Source organism: Heterocephalus glaber, unplaced genomic scaffold, assembly GCF_053883595.1.
Source record: "Heterocephalus glaber isolate CG9 unplaced genomic scaffold, H.glaber_assembly_v1.0 deba00000594, whole genome shotgun sequence".
NCBI classification, from domain to species: domain Eukaryota; kingdom Metazoa; phylum Chordata; class Mammalia; order Rodentia; family Bathyergidae; genus Heterocephalus; species Heterocephalus glaber.
This window is the reverse complement of record NW_028258151.1, coordinates 1,710,070-1,728,986: the sequence shown is the minus strand read 5'-3', so window position 1 is coordinate 1,728,986 and position 18,917 is coordinate 1,710,070. Positions and strand designations below refer to the sequence as shown.

Genomic DNA, 18,917 nt, shown 5'->3' with positions numbered 1-18,917 from the left:
TGTAGGTTCGCACTAGAAACATAAACAGAGCAAAGGAAAAGAGCACATTAATCAATTTGCTTAACTAATATGCTCTTTTCAAGCATTTTTAAATAATCAAACATAATCATTTCTCTTTTATATTTTATTCTACTAAAGCTACACCAGGCATGGTGGCACACACATGTGACTGCAGGGACCCCAGTGTTCAAGAGGCTGAGGTATGAGGATCGCCATGAGTTCAAGGCCAGCTTGGGGTACATAGTGAGTTCCAGGGCAGCCTGAACTGCATAGGAAGACCCAGTCTCAAAAACAAACAAAAAATCTACAATGTCTCAGTTGTCCTGTTATGATTATTACTTCAGTTTCTTCTGAGCAGCTAATTTCCCATTCTCTTGGAAAAGCTTAAAATTACCTTTCTAAATCAAAATTCAACCTTTTTCCTTTTTTTATGTAAGGAAAGCTCCCAGCTGTGAACCTGCGTTTTGAAATAGTTTTTTTCTCTGCAAATTTTTGGCTTTCCTTAACTGAAAGTTATCCAAAAAAAAAAAGTTATTCATTATCATTAACTGAAGAAAACATTTTAAAAACCTAAAATGATTTATATGATTTCTGAAACAATCAAATAAACTATTTTTTATAAAAATATATTTATTAGGTATGATACTGCTTTTTTCATTTTATATACGTAATAGATCTGGTGAAGAGTCACAGAAATGTTACATTTTAAACGAAAGTATCTGGGCTGGGGATTTAGCTCAGTGGTTCTGCCACCTGCCTTGCAAGTGCAAGGTCCTGAGTTCAATCTGCAGTACCAAAAAAAAAGAAAAAGAAAGTATCTTTTTGATGAAGATATTATAATTATAAACATTAAGCAAATTCATATGGAAATTTTTTTTTTTTTGCTACTAGGAATTGAACCCAGGATCCTACACATGCTAAATAAGTACTCTACAACAGGGCAACACTTCTAGACTGTTTTTGAGGGGGGTATTTTTTTTAATTTTTGAGACAGGGCCTTGCCAAGTTCCCCAGGCTGGCCTCAAATTTATGATCCTCCTGCTTGTCAGTTCCCAAGTATCTGAGATTACAGGCATGTAGCACTGTACTTGGCTTAGAGCAAATTTTCACAGACACACACACACACATTCTGCAAGCTTGCTGATAGAACATATATATAATGTTCACAATATAGTGTGGATATTAACATCTCATCATTGAGTATCAAGGGAAAGAAGATGAAGGACCTAAAGAGATATGGAGGAAATGACTACAGAGAGCAGCTAAGGACACCAATGCTGAAGTAGGCAAGATTACTAGGGCAGAGAGAAGGGATCGTGGACACCATTGCATTCCATGATCGGGGCTCAAAAATAGCCAAATAACAATGTGTCCATTAATAGAATTTCAAAAGCAAATTGTCTTTTAAAATCTACATAAAAGCATCTATTTAGAGTCTCTACCAGCTATTGAATTCTGACAACTAAAGTATAATGATTAAAGAAGTGTCCTGCTGTGCTGCTGTGGCACAGATCATCTTTTTTCCAGATTAGAGTTTAATAATAGGTATCACTTCTGATTTATAAATAACACTTATATCCTGTTTCTCTAAGTGCGGGAAGGAATCAACAACAGCCAACATTTTTTAAAGAAGCAAATGCTCTCAAATGTATTTAAAATAAATAAGAATAGTCCAGTATTGTTCAGAATATGTCAGGTTTTTGTTTGTTTTGTTTTGTTTTTGTTTTGTTCTTTTGGTTTTTTCAGACAGTCTTGCTATGAGGTTTAGGCTGGCCTTGAACTCACTGTGTAGCCCAGGCTGGCCTCAAACTCATGGGGATCCTCCTGCCTTGGCCTCCTGAGTGCTGGGATTACAGACATGAGCCAGCACACCTGGCCAATCAGTTTTTAAAAGCACAGCTTTTCTTAGCCAGAGCACTGTTGACATTCTAGATGGGATAGTTCTTTGTTTTCAGGGTTATGGTGTGCGTGGTAAGGGTGCATAGCAGCCTGTCTGACCTGGGCCCTGTATGCCAGTACCATCCATGCCCTCCGCCCCTAATTGTCATAGACAAAAATGTCTTCAGGCACTGCTGAGTGTCCCTTGGGCCACAAAATCACCAGTTTAGAATCACTTCTTATACAGATCTAGAGAGTAAACATAAAATGCCCCAATATGAATTGTTTTAAAATTCATCAGACTTTTCAGGGGGAAAAAAAATGGGCTGCCAAAAGTATCAGGAAGAGTAAAATAATGAAGACACAAGTTGCCATTAAGGTAGTTATACATAAATCATGTTATATAATCCAGAAAAATATTGAAGATTGATATTTTTTTTTCTTGTAATCCTGAAAAGTAAATTTTTATAATTAAATGATCTCATTCTAATTTTGGTATATGTGCTGCTGAAGCGAGTATGTGTCATCTCATTTTCAGGATAGGGAATCTTATCACACCCCTCCAAGTTACATTTCCTTTTCAACAGAGAAGTAGCTATGTCCAGGGCTAAGTAAAGTGCTAATCCACAGACCAGTTAACTAGGAACCACAATTGGGGGAGAAAAGATGAACCTAGACTCTATGGCCCCCACAACAAATATTCAGACATTTTTATTGGCTGGACAGCAGCTCAGCTGAAGTAGAGTAAGTCCATAATTCCTACTAGTATTGCAACCATGGGACCTGCCATGCTTCCTGTTAAGTTTTTGCCCCTTACTCAGCCCTGCCAGGCAAGGAATTTGAACCAAGTGTTTAAAAAGGGCCATTGTCTATTTAACTAAATGGTTCTTGGCTAATATAAAAAATAAGCTTTCTAGAGAAAGATAGATACAAATACATTTTTGTTTAAAAACTATTTTAGTTTTTTTGTGGGATTTTGTATGTGGTTTTTTTGAGACAATCTTACTATGTACGTTAGTTCAGGGTGGCCTGGTCTTAAACTCACTGTGTACCCCAGCCAGGCTTCTCGCTCAGCCTCTCAAATGCTTCGATTACAGGGCTATGGCACCACACCCAGCTAGAAAACTGTTTTTAAAAAGTACTAAGTTCACAATTTTAAAGTACAATTCTTAGGAATCACATTTATAACTATAATAACATGGTGTATGTATCTCATTATCAATGTTTTAATGCTCTCTTGGAATCACAGAGCTGCGACAACATAGTGTATTTATATTCGTGTCAGAATATTTTTATACATTTTATTCTCATGGACACTAGGTGAAATGGTATCTTAGAAATTCTCTGATCTAATCTTCTGTGATTTTGTATACTTCCACTGAGCTGCCTAAACCTAAGTAGACCTAGATACATCCCTGCAGGATCACATTCTAAAGCAGTAATTCTCAACCAGGGTGTTGTCTCACTAAGCACATAAATCTCTGCAAAGAGCTGTCGTTTTGGGGGTTTTTTGTTTTTTTTGGTTTTTTTGGTTTTTTGAGTTTTTTGTACCGGGGATCGAACTCGGGTCCTTGCACTTGAGAAGCGAAGCATGAGTCGGAACCCCTGAGCTAAATCCCCAACAAAGAGCTATTGTTTTGAAAAACATATTTAATACAATTTTATTTGGAAAAATATAACGCCCATTCTTATAAACTAAAAAAATTAAGCTTTTAAATTCTTAAGAGTAGGGAATTTTTGAAAAAGTTACAGTGACCATGTAATCCAGGGGATATATAATTGATTCATAGAGCACAGATTTGGAGCTGAAATGTAATGTTTATGCCTGAAGAGTTTAATGTGCACTGCTGCTTCTGCTACATAACAGCCCAACAGAAAACAAAGGAATAAAACAAAGGCCAAAAGATAAAAGGCACAGTTATTAGAAAAAAAAATACAGAGGGCCAATAAAGATAAAAGTTTTTTCAGCTTTATTTTTAATCAAGAAAATGCACATTGAGGGCCAGGGATTTAGCTCAGTGGTGCCTCTGCCTGCCTCAAAAGCACAAGGTCCTGAGTTCGATCCCCAGTACCAAAAAAAGAAAAGAAAATGCACATTGAACAATAGTAATCATTTGCCTATTAGCTTGGTAAAAATAATTTTTTAAAAGATCTAGTATTGATGAGTAAGTAGAGAAAGAGGATCCCACATATGTTAATGGTGAGAAAATTATATGACTTTTTCAAACACATCAGAATTTTAAGAATGGATTTAATAATTCCACTTTAGGAGTTTTTCCTACAAGTCTCAACACAAGTAGGTCAAAGCTGTTCATCACTGTTTTTAAAAACTCTCCACTCTGAAATGGGATGGACCTAACTGCCCATTAGAAGGTCTGGAAGAGAAAACTAAAGCTTAATCATGGAAATACCATATACTGTAGTTGTCATAAGAAAGAAATACCTATGTTTGTACAGACATAAAAAGCTGTTCCTAAAATACTGAGTGAAAAGGCAAGGTAGTGTAAGTATGAACACTGTAATCCCGTTTGTACCTGAAAAGTTGGAAACGAACTTGACGAGGGCAGTGGCTCAGTGACAGGTGCTTGACCAGCGTGTGAGGCCCCAACACTGCAGTCGGTCGGCAGTGTACAGAATGGTGTGCACAGAAAGGAGCGTGAGCAGTATGCACAGCCAGTGGCTGTGTCCAGACTGAATACAGGGCAGGCAAGGGAGGTGGTTAGAAAAGGCCTGGAAGAGGTTTTTCTTTAAAGTAACTAATAAAATGGCTTGGATTCTAAAAATAAAAATGAGGTGAAGAGAGGTGCATGGTTACATGACATCTAACCGGAAGCCTTCAGAAACCACTTCAGGGACTACTTAAAGAATTACAAAAGTCTAACCTGCTAAATGGTCTGTCAGTCACTATATACAGTCACACACTAAGCCCCAATATATTTTTGTTTTTAATTATTTGGAGAGAAATTAGTAATATATTTTATATGCTTTCCTTAAATACCAAATACTAAATACAGTTTAACCCAGCCTTTCCAAGCTTTTTTCACATTAGTGAAAATGATTATATTTTTAAAACACAAGGGGAAGGCCATTCTGAGATGAAGAAACAAACCACCCAGGGGTTATAAGTGTGAAGTGCCAAAATTTTACTGTGAAACATCCCAGAACAAAAGTCCATGGGCACACACCCCAATTCTAATGCATTGCCATTGAAAATCACAAAGTATTTGTATCTTAATCACATAAAATTTTAATTATTAGTCTGAGCCAAATAGTAAAATTAGGATATTACTACTGATACTACAGAGCTCAAGAAAATGGTTTCATTACTTACATGAGTTCACTAACAGAGTAACTGAATGTCCTAAGCCCTAAATTCACCAGTTTGCAGAAGGGAGGGAGGGAGGGAGGGAGATTGGGTGGAAAGGAAAGATAGATCTCAGAAAAGTCTGGATGGATCATGAGACCTTTTTATTATCACTATAAAAAGAAAACATTTTTTCCTCACATTCAAATAAGAAAATGTGAATAGTAATAGAAGTATTAGAAGTGAAAATATAAAGGAAAAGTTAGCTATGAATTATTTTAAATGGAGAGTTTTATTTGTTTTTGTGGAAGAGTAATTTTTTATAAAACGGCTAATAATTATGAGAAAACTGCAGGTACAACCTAATATCAAATTAATTATGATAAAAGGTTAATATTCATTGAAAAGGCTGATAGAAACAAAACCATCCCAAAAGTCAACTAGAAACTAAACAGCATGGAAGATGGATATATAGAAACAGTATTTTCTAGAAATGAAACAGACATAAATAAGAAAGACAAGATTCTGAGAAAGATGAATTCTGTAGGCTTCAGTCAGGAATATATTCTATTTTTATTGGTACGTGTCTATAATACATTCATCCTGGGGAGTTAGTACATATATATGACATATCTTAATTCTTTTTTTTTAATTCCCTTCCCTTCTCCCTCATTCTCCCTGTACCTCTTGACCCCTTCATATCTGTTTTTAACATATTTATAGTACATAATGCTCGTATTCCTCGTAGAGACTTGGTGCATGTGCACAGCATTCCACAATGCCCCTCCTTTTTTTCTCATTGCCCTCCCCTCCCTACATCTTTTTGTTTCCCTTTCCATATGCTAAAAATGTATTTCCTGTCGTCCATCTTACATTTTTCACTTTATATTTTTAGGTTTCTTTTACAAGAGAAACCATGTGATATTTAAGCTTATGATCTGATTTATTTCACTTACCGTAATGAAAGGTACAACCGTTTTCCTAGAAATGACTTGTTGGTCCTTTTTCATGGCAGAGTAGTACGGCATTGTGTATAAATACCACATTTTCTTTATCCATTCATCTGCTGATGGACATACCAGCTGTTCCCAAGACTTAGTTATTGTCAGTTGTGTTGCTATAAACAGGTGTGCATGTATCACTGTGATATGATGTCTTTAATTCTTTTGAAAAGATAACTAGAAGGAGAGTAGCTGGGTCGAATAGAATTTCTAGTTTGTTTTTTGAGGAATCTCCATACTGATCTCCATTGGTGTTTGTACCATTTTGCAGTCCCACCAACAGAGGGTTCCTTTATCCCCACAGCCTTGCCAATTTGCAGTATTTCTTGATTTCTTGAAGGTAACAATTCTTCCTGTAATGAAATTGAATCTCAGTGTTGTTGTAATTTGCATTTCTCTAATGGCCAGGAATGCTGAACATTTTTTCATGTATAATTATTGGCCATTTGTACTTCATGTTCTGAGAAGTACCTGTTGATACCAGATGTCCATTTTTTGATTGGGTCTTAATTTGGGGGGCCTAATTTTTTTGAGTTCTTAATGTATTCTGCATATTCGTCCTTAGAAGAGTAATTGCAGAATTTCTCCATTCTGTAGATTGTCCGTTCACTGCCACTTCTTTGCTGTGCAGAAGGTTTTTTAATGTGATGTGATCCCGGCTCATTGGTTTTTTTGGTATTATTTCTTGTGCACCTGGGGTTCTATTTGGAAAGTCCTTGCTGGTGTCTTCAAGAGTTTTGCCTATTTTGACTTTCAGTGGATTGTTTCTGTTTTAATATTTAGATCTTTGATCTATTTTGATTTTAGTGTAGTGCATAGTGAGAGACATGCGTGAAGGTTCAGTCTTAAGCATGTGGATAGCGAGTTTTCCCAGCAGCATTTAATGAGGCTCTTTCCTCCAGTGAAAGGATTCGGTCCCCTTGTCAGAGGTAAGGTAGCTGAGGGTGCCTGAAATTGTTTTCTGCATTCTGTATTCTGTTCCATTAATCCACAAGTCTGGTTTTTTTTGCCAGTACCATCCTGTACATTTATCACTGTAGCTTTGTAGTATATCTGAACTCCAGAATTGTGATTCCTCCTGCCTTGTTCTCATTGCCCAGGATTGCTTTTGCTATTCTAGGTCTCTTCTGAGTCTGTATGAATTTTAAGATAGTTGTCCTAGTTCTATGAGGAATGCTATTGGTATTTTAATTGGGATTCCATTAAATCTGTATAAACAGTTTGGGAAGCAAGACCATTTCACTATAATGGTTCAGTATAATGGTTTCTATAAGAATAAGGGATATCTTTCCATTTTCTGATATCCTCTTTGATCTCCTTTTTCGGAGTACTTAGGTCCCACATTATAATTGTGTAGATGTTTGTCTGATTTTTTATGTCCAGTAGCATTTGCTTTATGATGTTGAACACATTGATGTTTGGTGTGTATGTGTTATAATTGTTTTCTCTTCCTGTTGAATTGTTCCCTTAACCAATATGTAGTGACCTTCTTTGTCACCTCTCATCAGTTTTGTCTTGGAGTCCACTTTGTCTGAAATTAAGATAGCTATTCCTGCTTTTTTCCAGATTCGCATTTTATAGAATATTGTTTGCCATCCTTTGATTTTTAATGTGAATTTCTTTTTTAATTAAATGTTTCCCACATATACTGCATATTGTTTGGATTTGTTTCTTGATTCATTTGTCTTTTGGTTGGGGAATTGAGACCATTCACATTGACAGTCATTCCTGTCACTGCGTTATTTTCTTGTTAATTTTTTTTCCTTCTTAGAGGCTCATCCCACCAGGTGTATTCATTCTGTTTGATTGGTATTGTTGACTTCATTGTTTCTCTGTAGGACATTCTTGAACATTGTTTGTAGTGCTGGTTTGGTGGTCATGAATTTCTTGAGGTGCTCCTTGTCATGGAAGTACCTTATTTCTCCATCAGGTTGGAAGGAAAGTTTTGTAGGATATATAGATCAGAGGTAGAAGTTGTTATCTTTTACAAAGTGTTTCAAGCTCTGCTGGCCTTTAAGGTTAGTGTCAGAAGTCTGGGCTTATTCTCATGAGTTTACCTTTATAAGTGATTCATTGCTTCTTTCTAACAGCTTTTAAGATTTTGTGCTGTGTTGGACTTCAGGGTTTTGTCAGTGATGACACAGAGAGGTTCTCTTTTGGTCATGGCTGTTTGGGGTTCTGTATGCTTCAGTCATCTGTATATTTATTTTTAGCCCTGTATTTGGGATGTTTTCTGTTATTTTTATGCCATTTGTACTGTCTTCTGATTTTTCACCCGTTCCATTTACTTTTTTCCTTTTTTGGAACCGGGGATCAAACTCGGGTCCTTGTGCTTGCGGGTCAGGTGGTGGAACCACTGAGCTAAATCCCCGGCCCCCATTTACTTTTATATTAGTCTTCTTTGCATCATCTAGCAGATGTTATATCATTTTTCATGTTCTCTTGTTACTTTTAAGGTGCCTTTAAGTAGTTGGTCTTTGAAAGCATCCCTATCTTCTGATTCTGAAATTCTGTCCTTACATTGGTTGCTTCTGTTACCCATACTTTCAGGATCATTTTTAATCTGGATTTCTGATTGAAACCCTATCATGGACTCTATAATTCTTTGCTAAATTGGTCATTCATGTTTTGTATCATTTTGTTTAGCTCAGCTAGCGTTTTATTGTGTCTTCTGAAAGCTTCTGGATTATATTGGTTAGTACTTCCATTATCTGTTTAGTTATATCTTCTGTGATCTTGCCAAGCACCTCTGATTTGTTTTCTAACCTCCTCTGTTGTCCTTTCAAGACTAATTTGGATGTGTGGCTTATGTTCTTCTCCCTCCTTGATGCCCCTGGATTGACTCTGGGGAGTTAGGAGTTTTGGGAGATATTTTGTGTACTTTGTCTTCTCATGTTTTTTGTGTGGTTTTTTTGTTGTTGGTTTTGTTTTTTTAATTTTTAAAGAAAAATAATTTTTTATTAAAAGCTGTGGGGGTTTTGTTGTTGTTGTTGTTGTTGTTTGGTGTTTTGTGACAAGGTGTCACTCTGTAATTCAGGGTGGCCTTAAACTCACTGTGTATCCCACACTGGCCTCAAACTCATGGCGATCCTCCTGTCTCAGCCTCCCAAGTGCTGGGATTACAGGCATGTGCCACCATGCTTGGCATAAACCCATGGAAATTTTAATCTGATATTAACTACTTGCTACATCTAAATAAACATGATCAAAAACAGTAAGATATATCTTCAACTCCAGCCCCATGTTTAAGACAAAAGCCTGTAAGAAAGAAGAAAAAAAAGTTATCTTCATGTTTCACAACATAAAAATTGGAATACCAGGTCTATAGAGCTGAGATTTTGTTCATATCCTGTGCTTATAATTAACTCTTTAGTCTTGGAACTAAACTTGATATTTATTAACAGTTTCCATCACTTGAATCTGGATTAGGTTATAATAATTTTTCTTTATGTTTTGTTTCCCGAGGCACAGCCTCACTATATAGTCCAAGTTTCATCCTCTTGCCTCAGCCTCAGGGGTCCCAGCATGACAGGCTTGTACCACTGCACCGGGTGGTAATATTCCTTCTTTTTTTTCTTTTTTAACTTATCCTTTTATTGGTACGTTTTAGGTATACAACACAATTACATTTCGCATTGGGAATTGTACCTTTACATGATGCATCTTGGTTCTTATTTTTTCCCCATTCCTAGCCCTCCCTTCACCCCCTCCACCCTTCCCTGTTTACAAAGACTTTACTTCCATTTTTTCCATTTCTCATCATTTTTCCTTTCCCTTCTTTCCTTTCCCCTGCCCCTGCCACTACCCCTACCCCTTTGGACCTTTTCTTCCTATTTTGCATTATTGATTATTCATTCTAATCATTGGTATGTTTTTAGGTATACAATATAATGACATTCATCATTGGAAATTTGCACCTTTACATAATCTTTATTCTTAATTTTCCCCCTTCCCCTGCCCTCCCTTCAACCTCCCCATCCCTTCCTATTTACAAAGACTTTGTTTCCATTTTTTCATTTTCTCATATTAATTCCATTCCCCTCTTTCCTTTCCCCTACCCCTCTCACTTCCCCTTCCCCTTTGCCCCTTTTCTTCCTATTTCACATTATCTATTATACGTTTTAGCTGAGATTCTACCTCACTCCAGAAAGAATGGCTGCTATCATGAAATCAACCAATAACAAATGCTGCCGGGGCTGTGGGGAAAGAGGAACCCTGCTCCACTGCTGGTGGAAGTGTAGACTGGTGCAAGCACTGTGGAAATCAGTATGGAGATACCTCAAAGAACTAGGACTGGAAGTCCCATTTGACCCCGCTATTCCACTGCTGGGTATCTTCGCCAAAGAATTAAAAGTCATACCACAGTGATATATGTGCACCCATGTTCATAGAAGCACAGTTTGTAAGAGCTAAAACTTGGAAATAGCCCAAATGCCCATCAACTGGAGACTGGATAAGGAAAATGTGGTTTTTTGATAAAATGGAGTACTACTCAGCCAAAAAAATGGTAATATTCCTTCTTACATGTATCAAAACTCATATTGAGCAATGAGTTCTGGCTTGCAAAAAAGGATTTATTTTTTGCACCTGTCCATACGTCTTAGTCAACAAGTTAGTCAAAAACAGATAACACAAGTGCCACTGTACAAGGCAATACATATTTAACAGAGTACGCAGTTATATGATGATGATCATAAGGGAAACCAAGTTGAAATAGTAAAACTATTTCAGGTGTATTAGGGAAAGTTATTCTTGCACTGCTGGGGGTTAAACCAAGGGCTTCATGCTGCTGAGCTATGTCCCAGACACAGAAGGGGAATGATTAAGTATTTGACAGTAAAAATCTCTTTTGTCTGAATAAAGTTGGGATTAAAAACAGGGTATTCCAAGGAATCTATTGAAGCTGGTTGGATGTTAGTGATTTTATCTAACATTTTCTTTCAGTGTTTCATTGACACCGGTCAGCTCTTACTCTGAAAGTAATAAGTGCTGAGAAAAACACCAGGACTTACAGGAAGCAGTATCTCAGCTTTGCCCCAGTGTTTGAAATTTTTTTAATGTTTTTTATATTTCTTTAGTTTTTCCTACAAACTTGTTCAGGTTGTTTTTATTTTTCCCCTTAGTTCTTGGCTTAAGAATTTTTTCATCAGAGCCAGGGATTTAGCTCTGTAGCACTGTGCCTGCCTCAAAAGCAAAAGGTCCTAACCACTGTGGAAATCCATATGGAGATACCTCAAAGAACTAGGACTGGAGGTCCCATTTGACCCAGCTATTCCCCTGCTGGGTATCTTCCCCAAAGAATTAAAGGAATCGTACCACAGCGATATATGTGCACCTATGTTTATAGCGACACAGTTTGTAATAGCTAAGGTTTGGAAACAGCCCAAGTGCCCATCAACTGGAAACTGGATAAAGAAGATGTGGGTTTTTTTATAAAATGGAGTACTACTCAGCCATAAAGAACGAGAAACTAGAGTCATTTATAGATAAATGGATGCATATTGAGGCCATACTCTTAAGTGAAATAAATAGGACACACGTGTAAATACCAAATAGTATCTCTAGTGTGAGAAACTGAAAGTGTAAATAAGGATGAAAATGATTAAAATGAATAATTGATAATTTGAAATAGGAAAAGGTCCAAAGGTGGAGGGGTGGCGGGAGGGGAAGGGGAAGGGGAAGAAAGGAAAGGAAAAATTACGAGAAAGAAAAAAAAAAAGGAAACAAAGTCTATGTAAATAGGGAAGGGCGGTGGGGGTGAAAGGCACATAGGTAATGGGGAAAAAAATACGAGCTAAGATACATCACGTTCAGGAACAAACACCCAATGATAAATGTAAATGTATTGTATACCTAAAATGTACCAATTAATATATAAATTTTTTAAAAAAGCACAAGGTCCTGAGTTCAACCCCAGTACCACAAAAAAAAAAAAGAAAAAGAATTTTTTCATCAGCAGGCTGGCATGTCTATCCACATTCATCATCTTTAGTCATTTCTTCCTAAGAAAAAATCCTTTTCTGTTTATTGTTTACCTTCTTTGACAGTCACATGTTTATCTCCTTTTCAGCCTTCCGCCCTCTGTCCAGTATTTCTGGCCTTCTCTCTTTATAAACAAAGCAGCTTCTTTATTGTTCTCATATTCTAAATACACATTCATCTTGTTTAGAAATTCAGAACTTGTTATGAAACATCTCTCCTCTCCTGACTCTTCAGTAGGAGAATTGTAGCCGTCATCCAAGTATTTGTGTCTATGAATGTCAAGATCTTCTTTTTCTAAATCTTCACCAACATTCGTTTCAATGATTTCTTAAAGTGAAGTTCGTATTTCAGTTTATCAATGTAGTTTAAAAAGTCCTCTTGCAATGCCTCGCTCAAAATCTAAAATTTTCCTCCAACGTAATAGTTTCCTTCTATTCTCAGATTATAAAAAGGAAAACCTAGGTCCTTTATCTTTAACTTTTTATTTATTTGTGAACTTCTAGAGTTTCTCCTTCACTTTGGTCTTCCCTTTGGTGTTAATTTTGGCTTGTGTTTCCTTTTTTTGTTGTTTCTTTTTTTTCTTAAATCTTTCAAAAATAGCTTTTAAAGTCAGTAGTCTTGGTTCTGTAGATGAGTCAGTTGTTGGATCTGTTTGAACACTTTCACGTGTATGAGCAAATTTCCTAAAGGATTTTTTTCCCTTTAAATAAAGGAAGGCACACATTGTGCTTTAAATAAGCTGCTAGGAATGAAGAGCTATCATTTTGTTTTTCAATTTTTACAGCTATATTGCACATCATGTAGTTAACAGGATCCATTCTTGATTTATCCATCAACTTTTTTTTTTGCCTTAAAGTTTTCTCCTCCAACTGTGTTGCAAAAAAAAGCTCATGTTTTTATTTTTTTGTTGTTGGTCTTTGTTTTGTTTTGTGCTGAGTTCTGTAGGTGCATATAGTGTGAAGACTTTATTGCTAGTATAGAGATCTCTTTAGTTAGTTTGCTTTTCAGTGATGTGCTTCAGGCAAGGCTAGCTATAGTCCTTTGCCTCTGCCCGAAGATCTGATCACTTCAGTTAATTTGGGAGGGGAGAGTGCAGTGCAGTGCAGTTAGCCCAACACTGAGTTCTCAGGGGATGTACCTCAGTATTGTTAATGTCAAAAGGTAATCTGGGTATCAGCATACTGGGAAACCCACTAACAAACAGCCAAGAATATAATTATCTTTGGAAATATCCCTAAATATTGACAGATACCCTTTCAAAGGAAGCACTGTTGTGATACACTTCCTGTAGAACCTTAGTCCGCCACATCTGGCTTCTTCCTCACCACCATGGCATAGTCCTTGCTCTCATTCAGTGCAACCACAGTAGAAAGATGATGTACAATGAAACTTACAGAATATATAGAAATTGGAAGAAAGCATTCATAATGTATTTTAAAAGTTAAAAACTTACCACTAATGGTAAGTTTAATGATGAAATAAATTTGTTAATCTTCTACTAATAAGTTATTTCAAATCTGATAAATTATTGCCTTACAATTCTTAATTTTCTATTCCAAGGGCTTCATTATTTCAAAAATGTTGTGCTGGTGGGATCTCTACAGGATCGCTACGTTCCTTATCATTCTGCACGGATTGAAATGTGTAAAACAGCCTTAAAGGACAAACAGTCAGGTAATTAAGTAAATTTAAAGTGTTTCTCATAGAGTTGTATCTGTGAATGAGCTTTTCCCAAAATTTTTCATATAGTCACTTCTTTCTGTCATCCTTTTTTTTACTTCTTTCTCCAACTACTATTAATAACAGCTATCCTTCCTCTTTATTTCTTCAGTTCTTTCTCTCCTGCCATGAGAGCTGTCTTTACAACTGAAAGAGTTTTTTCATCTAATTTTGTTACCTCAAAAGTAATCAAAGCTAGGTGAGGTGGTGTTGCACGCCTGTGATCCCAGCTGAGGTAGAAGGATCCTGTGCTTAGGCCAGTCTGGGCTACATAGTGAGTTCAAGGCCAGCCTGGAATACATAACAAAGGCCGGGGGGGGGGGGGACAGACAAAACAAAAGTAATCCATGCTTGGATTTCCTCTTTACTGGGACTGGTGATTGTGGTAATGGACCTTGTGACCATGCTGCATATGTTTTGCTGTGTCTCGCGTTCAGGCAAATGGCAACAAAGACTTGCCCCTTTTTCCTGATAGTGAAGTAGGATGGGGTTTTTTTTGTTTTGTTTTTGCTGTTTGTGAATAAAAAAAATAATTTAAATCATAGCTATTTGCAGCCAGAAAGAGACTGGGTCCTGTTGCCCAGAGATAGCAAGTGGCTTATCCAGAGTCACAGGCTGAGAGCAAGAATCTGGGTCTCCTGCCTCCAGTTGTCTCAGGTCTGTTTTTGAAACAAGACTGATTTTAAACTCTTGATCCTTTGCTTTTTGCACATTGTGACAGTGAACATCTCCTTAAGACAGGACTCTATGCACATTTAGGTGGGCAGTGCTTGGCATGCTACCTAGCACATTGTAGGTATTTACTCATCTAACAGATACTTGTGGCATCAGAATGACCTTTTTTTTTTTTTAAACTTCTTTTCTAGCAAAGGCTAGAATCCACTGAAAGGGAAAATTCAAAGAACTTTAGTTGGGTAGTTGAAACTAGATAAAAGTCCTTTGTTTTAGCAGTGAGATTCTGTGCCACTGGGAGGACAGGGGAAATCTGAGAAGTTTGGACTTTTTCTTGTGTACGCGTACTTTAAAAGTAGCTTGGAACCAGAAATCCAACTTGATTTGCAGTGAAATTAAGAGAGGTGGGAGTAAAAAAATTGTAATGAATTTATGTGATACTAATCCTTACCTTAAACACCTCTTTTCTGATTGTCCTTGCATGTACTCTCCCTTTCTTCAGAACTTCATCCTGTCTCTTCTCTGAAATGTGATACCTACCTCTTTAAAGTTCACAGGCTCCATGGAAATGCCAGTACTCTGTTAGTGACATGTAGCACATAAGCATCATAAACAGTGGCCTCTTAGGCAGTTTGTACATTTATGTGTTTGTACTTGTGTACCTAATCTTTATCTTTTCTGCTTAATGTGGCCTTTGGTAAATCTATTCTAAAAATTAACCAAAAAGGGGGAGAGGAGCACAACTTTGAACAAAAGCTGAACAAAATATTAAAGTTTGTTTTTTTAATTTAACCAAGTACTAAATAAAAAAGGTATACTGTTCTTTGAGTCAAGCTCACATTCTTCTGACTACAGAGTTGCTGTTCTTTCTCAAAACAATTTAGAAATGTTAACTACCGTAGAACATTTTAGACATTCACGACAGGTCCATATGTGCGTGACTTGTTCCATCAGGTGGCTTATTCCACCCAATGGGATCATCCCAGCCACCCAATGGGACAGTCATGCAGGTACCCCCAGTGGTTCAAGCCAGTGAAACATGTTAAAGAATTTGTTGTAAACTAAATTATTTTCTTTTGCCTTGTCAAGGCGTTTTACCATTACTAGTATGTTTTTATAATGGTTTAATGAGTTACCAGTGATTTAATGGTGAATAAAACAATTTGCTTGTTACCTGCATTGAATTTAAAATATCAAGTTGACAAAATGTATAACAAAATTGTCATTTTTACTTGGCTGGACAATGTGATTATTTATATTTTCAAAGAGAATTTTAAAAGAGTCTTAAATGGTCGCTGAAGAAAAGTATTTTAAAAGAAATCATTTGCAGGCCAGGAGTTGAGCTCAGTGGTGCCGCCACCTGCCTTGCAAGCTCAGGGTCCCGAGTTCCATCTCCAGTACCAAAAACAAAAAGAAAGAAATTGTTTGCTTTATGTGAAAATTAATATAACTAAATCTTAAAATTTACATAACAGTTGCTGTACAATTTTTCTAGTCCCTCATATGAATGGTGTTCCTTTTCCTGTTTGCCCATAGGACAGATCTATTCTGAAATGATCCACAACTTGCTTCGCCCGGTTCTGCAAAGCCAAGACTGTAACTTGGTGCGCTACAACGTCATCAATGCTTTACCCAATACCGCCGATTCACTCATCGGGAGAGCGGCACACATAGCTGTTCTGGATTCGGAAATATTTTTAGAGAAATTCTTTCTGGTTGCTGCCCTCAAATATTTCCAGTAGAATAAAAGCATTGTTAGAGACTTGACAATTACCTCATTCAACAGTGATTCAAATAGTGTATTATAATTAAATTAGATGCCAATACATTCTAAGAAATATTTATACCTTTTATATGGAAGATAATTTATATCATCCATGTGTAGAGCTTTTTAAACATCAGTTTTACTTTCTAGGTAATGTGGCTGTGCAATATTTTTAATTTTCTCTTTTTACTTTTCTATTACTTTTTCATATATTTTGCTACCTAAATATTTCAGTGAAATTTTAAGCCCATACCTATGACTGATTATTTATTACTGGCTTTCTGCAGTCCTTACATCAGACTACATCCTATTAGAGGCAGTTATTACTAGAATAGCATGAGGTTTTAAATTTTCTAGTTTTGGGGTATTATTTAGTTAACTATAAATTTTACTTTTAACATCTTACTCTGTTTTAACTGGAAATAAAGTTATGGCTGCTAAAATATATTTTTTGAAATCAACTTCTTTAGTCCTAAAATATACTTTTATCATAAGATCAAACCAGGTAGTTCATACATGACAATGTTATAAAAGTTTTCTATCAATTCATTACTGTTGCTATTAAACATATGTCATGCCTATTAAAATATATTTTCTACTGGTAGGTTCAACATTATTTCTCATGTTGACTTTTATTAAAGATTTTTGAATGTTTGAATGCTCTCTGCCTTGATTAGATTGGAACTTTGCTAAATTTGGTAATGTTGCTTGAACTTTCTGACCATATTTCTTTGAACTTTTTTCATGGACTTCCTTGTATGTACATAATAACTAAATGTTGAAATTTATGAAATACTTTTATGGATTTAGATAATTTTTAAATGTTAAATTTTATTGATCTAAAGAGTATTGTAAATAAAATAATTCATGTTAAAAATGGAAAAAATAACTTTACATGTTTGGTGATACAGATGCAAATGTTTTTGATATATGGAGATGTTGAGTCTTTTGACTTTACTAAAGGTGCTGAATAGCATTAAATTCACTATTTTCTTTTCCTGTTTTGTGAAAATAATAATGCACTAAGGGTGGATGGAACATGTTTACATTCACCAATTATAATGAACAGGAGGTTTTTGTAAGTATATATTGTATAAGTGATGCATGTTTATTTTTAGCATCATGTTATTGGTGTTAATAAATGAAAAAATGACTATCTGGAGGAACAGCTAAAGCACTTGTACTTCTTTGCTTATTCTTGGAATAATGTAGGTACAGTAACCATGCCACGTAACAATGTTTCAGTCAACAATGAACCAAGTATTCAGTGGTATCTACCATATAGCCTAGGTGTGTAGTAGGCTATATTAAGTGTGTATACTATACTCTGATATTTGCACAATGATGAAATCATCTAATAATATGTTTCTCAGAGTGTTTCCCCATCGAATGATTCATATTGAAAATATTTTATTTACAATTAGCTACACTAATTCAGTTCTATAGACCAATCATTTGTATATACCAAGTAGTTAAAGGAGAAGTACTCAAATTTTTCAAACATTGACTAATATATCAAGGACATTATAATTGGACAATGTAACTATATCAATTATTCACATACTTTTGCCACAGAATTTTCATCTTCCTACGTACCTTGGTCCTCAGTTGGAACGTCATGCATATTCTAAGTTTGAATAATTTCCGGACATATCAAAGGACTCGTTCTTATTCATGATAACTATTTTTTTTCTTCTGGTGATACTGGGGATTGAAGCTAGAGCCTTCATGCCCAGCTACATCTCCACCCCCATTCCATCATTTTTTAAATTTTGAGACAGAGACTCTTAAATTACCCAGGCCAGGCTTGAACTTGTGATTCTCCTGCCTCAGGCTCTCAAAGTGCTGGGATTTACAGGTCTGTACCACCACACCTGGCTTCATAGTGTGCGTGTGTGCGTGTGTGTATGTATGTGCATGTGCTGGGAACTGAACCCACGGCCTTGTGTGTACTAGGCAAGTGCTTTCCATTGAACTATACCCCCTATCCCTTATTCATAATGATATAAACAGTACCTGAATAAACTGTTCTTAGGATCATAGTTGGCTAATTGTTTGTTATTTCAATACAGTATTAAAAGCATTATCAGTGAACATGCTTTAAAAACTAACATTTAGTTTTTGATTTATCAGGAAACTGTCATACATTGTTTTACTTCCAGATTCAGCTTGTGAGAGATGAGGTAAGGTTCTAAAGAAAAGGAGAAATTGTTAGCTAATGTGATATAATTGACCTAGAGAATGACATATATCAATAAGGTTTCATGATTGCAAAGAATAAAACAAACTTAAGCAGAAAAAAGGAATGTATTGGAAGAATAAGCAGTTCCCAGAACTGATATAAGGGCTAGAGAACCAAGTTTGGAAAGAGATAGGAGCCAAAGGAAACTAGGTGACCAAAATCATAGCCAAGTTCTGACCTTAAGAAATGGTGAAAGGGGCCAGGGATTTAGCTCAGTGGTTTCACCACCTGCTGCGCAAGCACAAGGACCCGAGTTCGATCCCTGGTACCAAAAAAAAAAAGAAAGAAAAATGGTGAAAGACCGTGTGTGCCTTTGCTGGCAGCAGTGCCCCTGAAAACTGGAATTCAAATACT

The 18,917-nt window shown here is 36.2% G+C and overlaps 1 protein-coding gene, 1 non-coding gene and 1 pseudogene across 12 annotated transcripts in view; 1 reads left to right on the top strand and 2 right to left on the bottom strand.

Annotated features, from left to right (window-relative positions):
* Positions 1–17,483, top strand: part of Fam135a (family with sequence similarity 135 member A) — a 101,812-nt gene extending 84,329 nt beyond the window's left edge. For all 11 annotated transcript variants that reach the window (XM_021243671.2, XM_004864007.4, XM_004864005.4 and 8 more), the window contains 2 exons: positions 13,726–13,839; positions 16,093–17,483. In XM_021243671.2, the coding sequence (XP_021099330.1) occupies positions 13,726–13,839; positions 16,093–16,298 (320 nt within the window). In that variant the 3' untranslated portion in view covers positions 16,299–17,483. The remainder of the gene's footprint in view (positions 1–13,725; positions 13,840–16,092) is intronic.
* Positions 10,693–10,823, bottom strand: LOC147829471 (small nucleolar RNA SNORA40). The gene has a single exon (XR_015449053.1). It is a non-coding gene; the product is annotated as a small nucleolar RNA SNORA40 (small nucleolar RNA).
* LOC106007691 (TATA box-binding protein-associated factor RNA polymerase I subunit D pseudogene) lies at positions 12,150–13,176 on the bottom strand (annotated as a pseudogene).
* Positions 17,484–18,917: the final 1,434 nt, after the last annotated feature.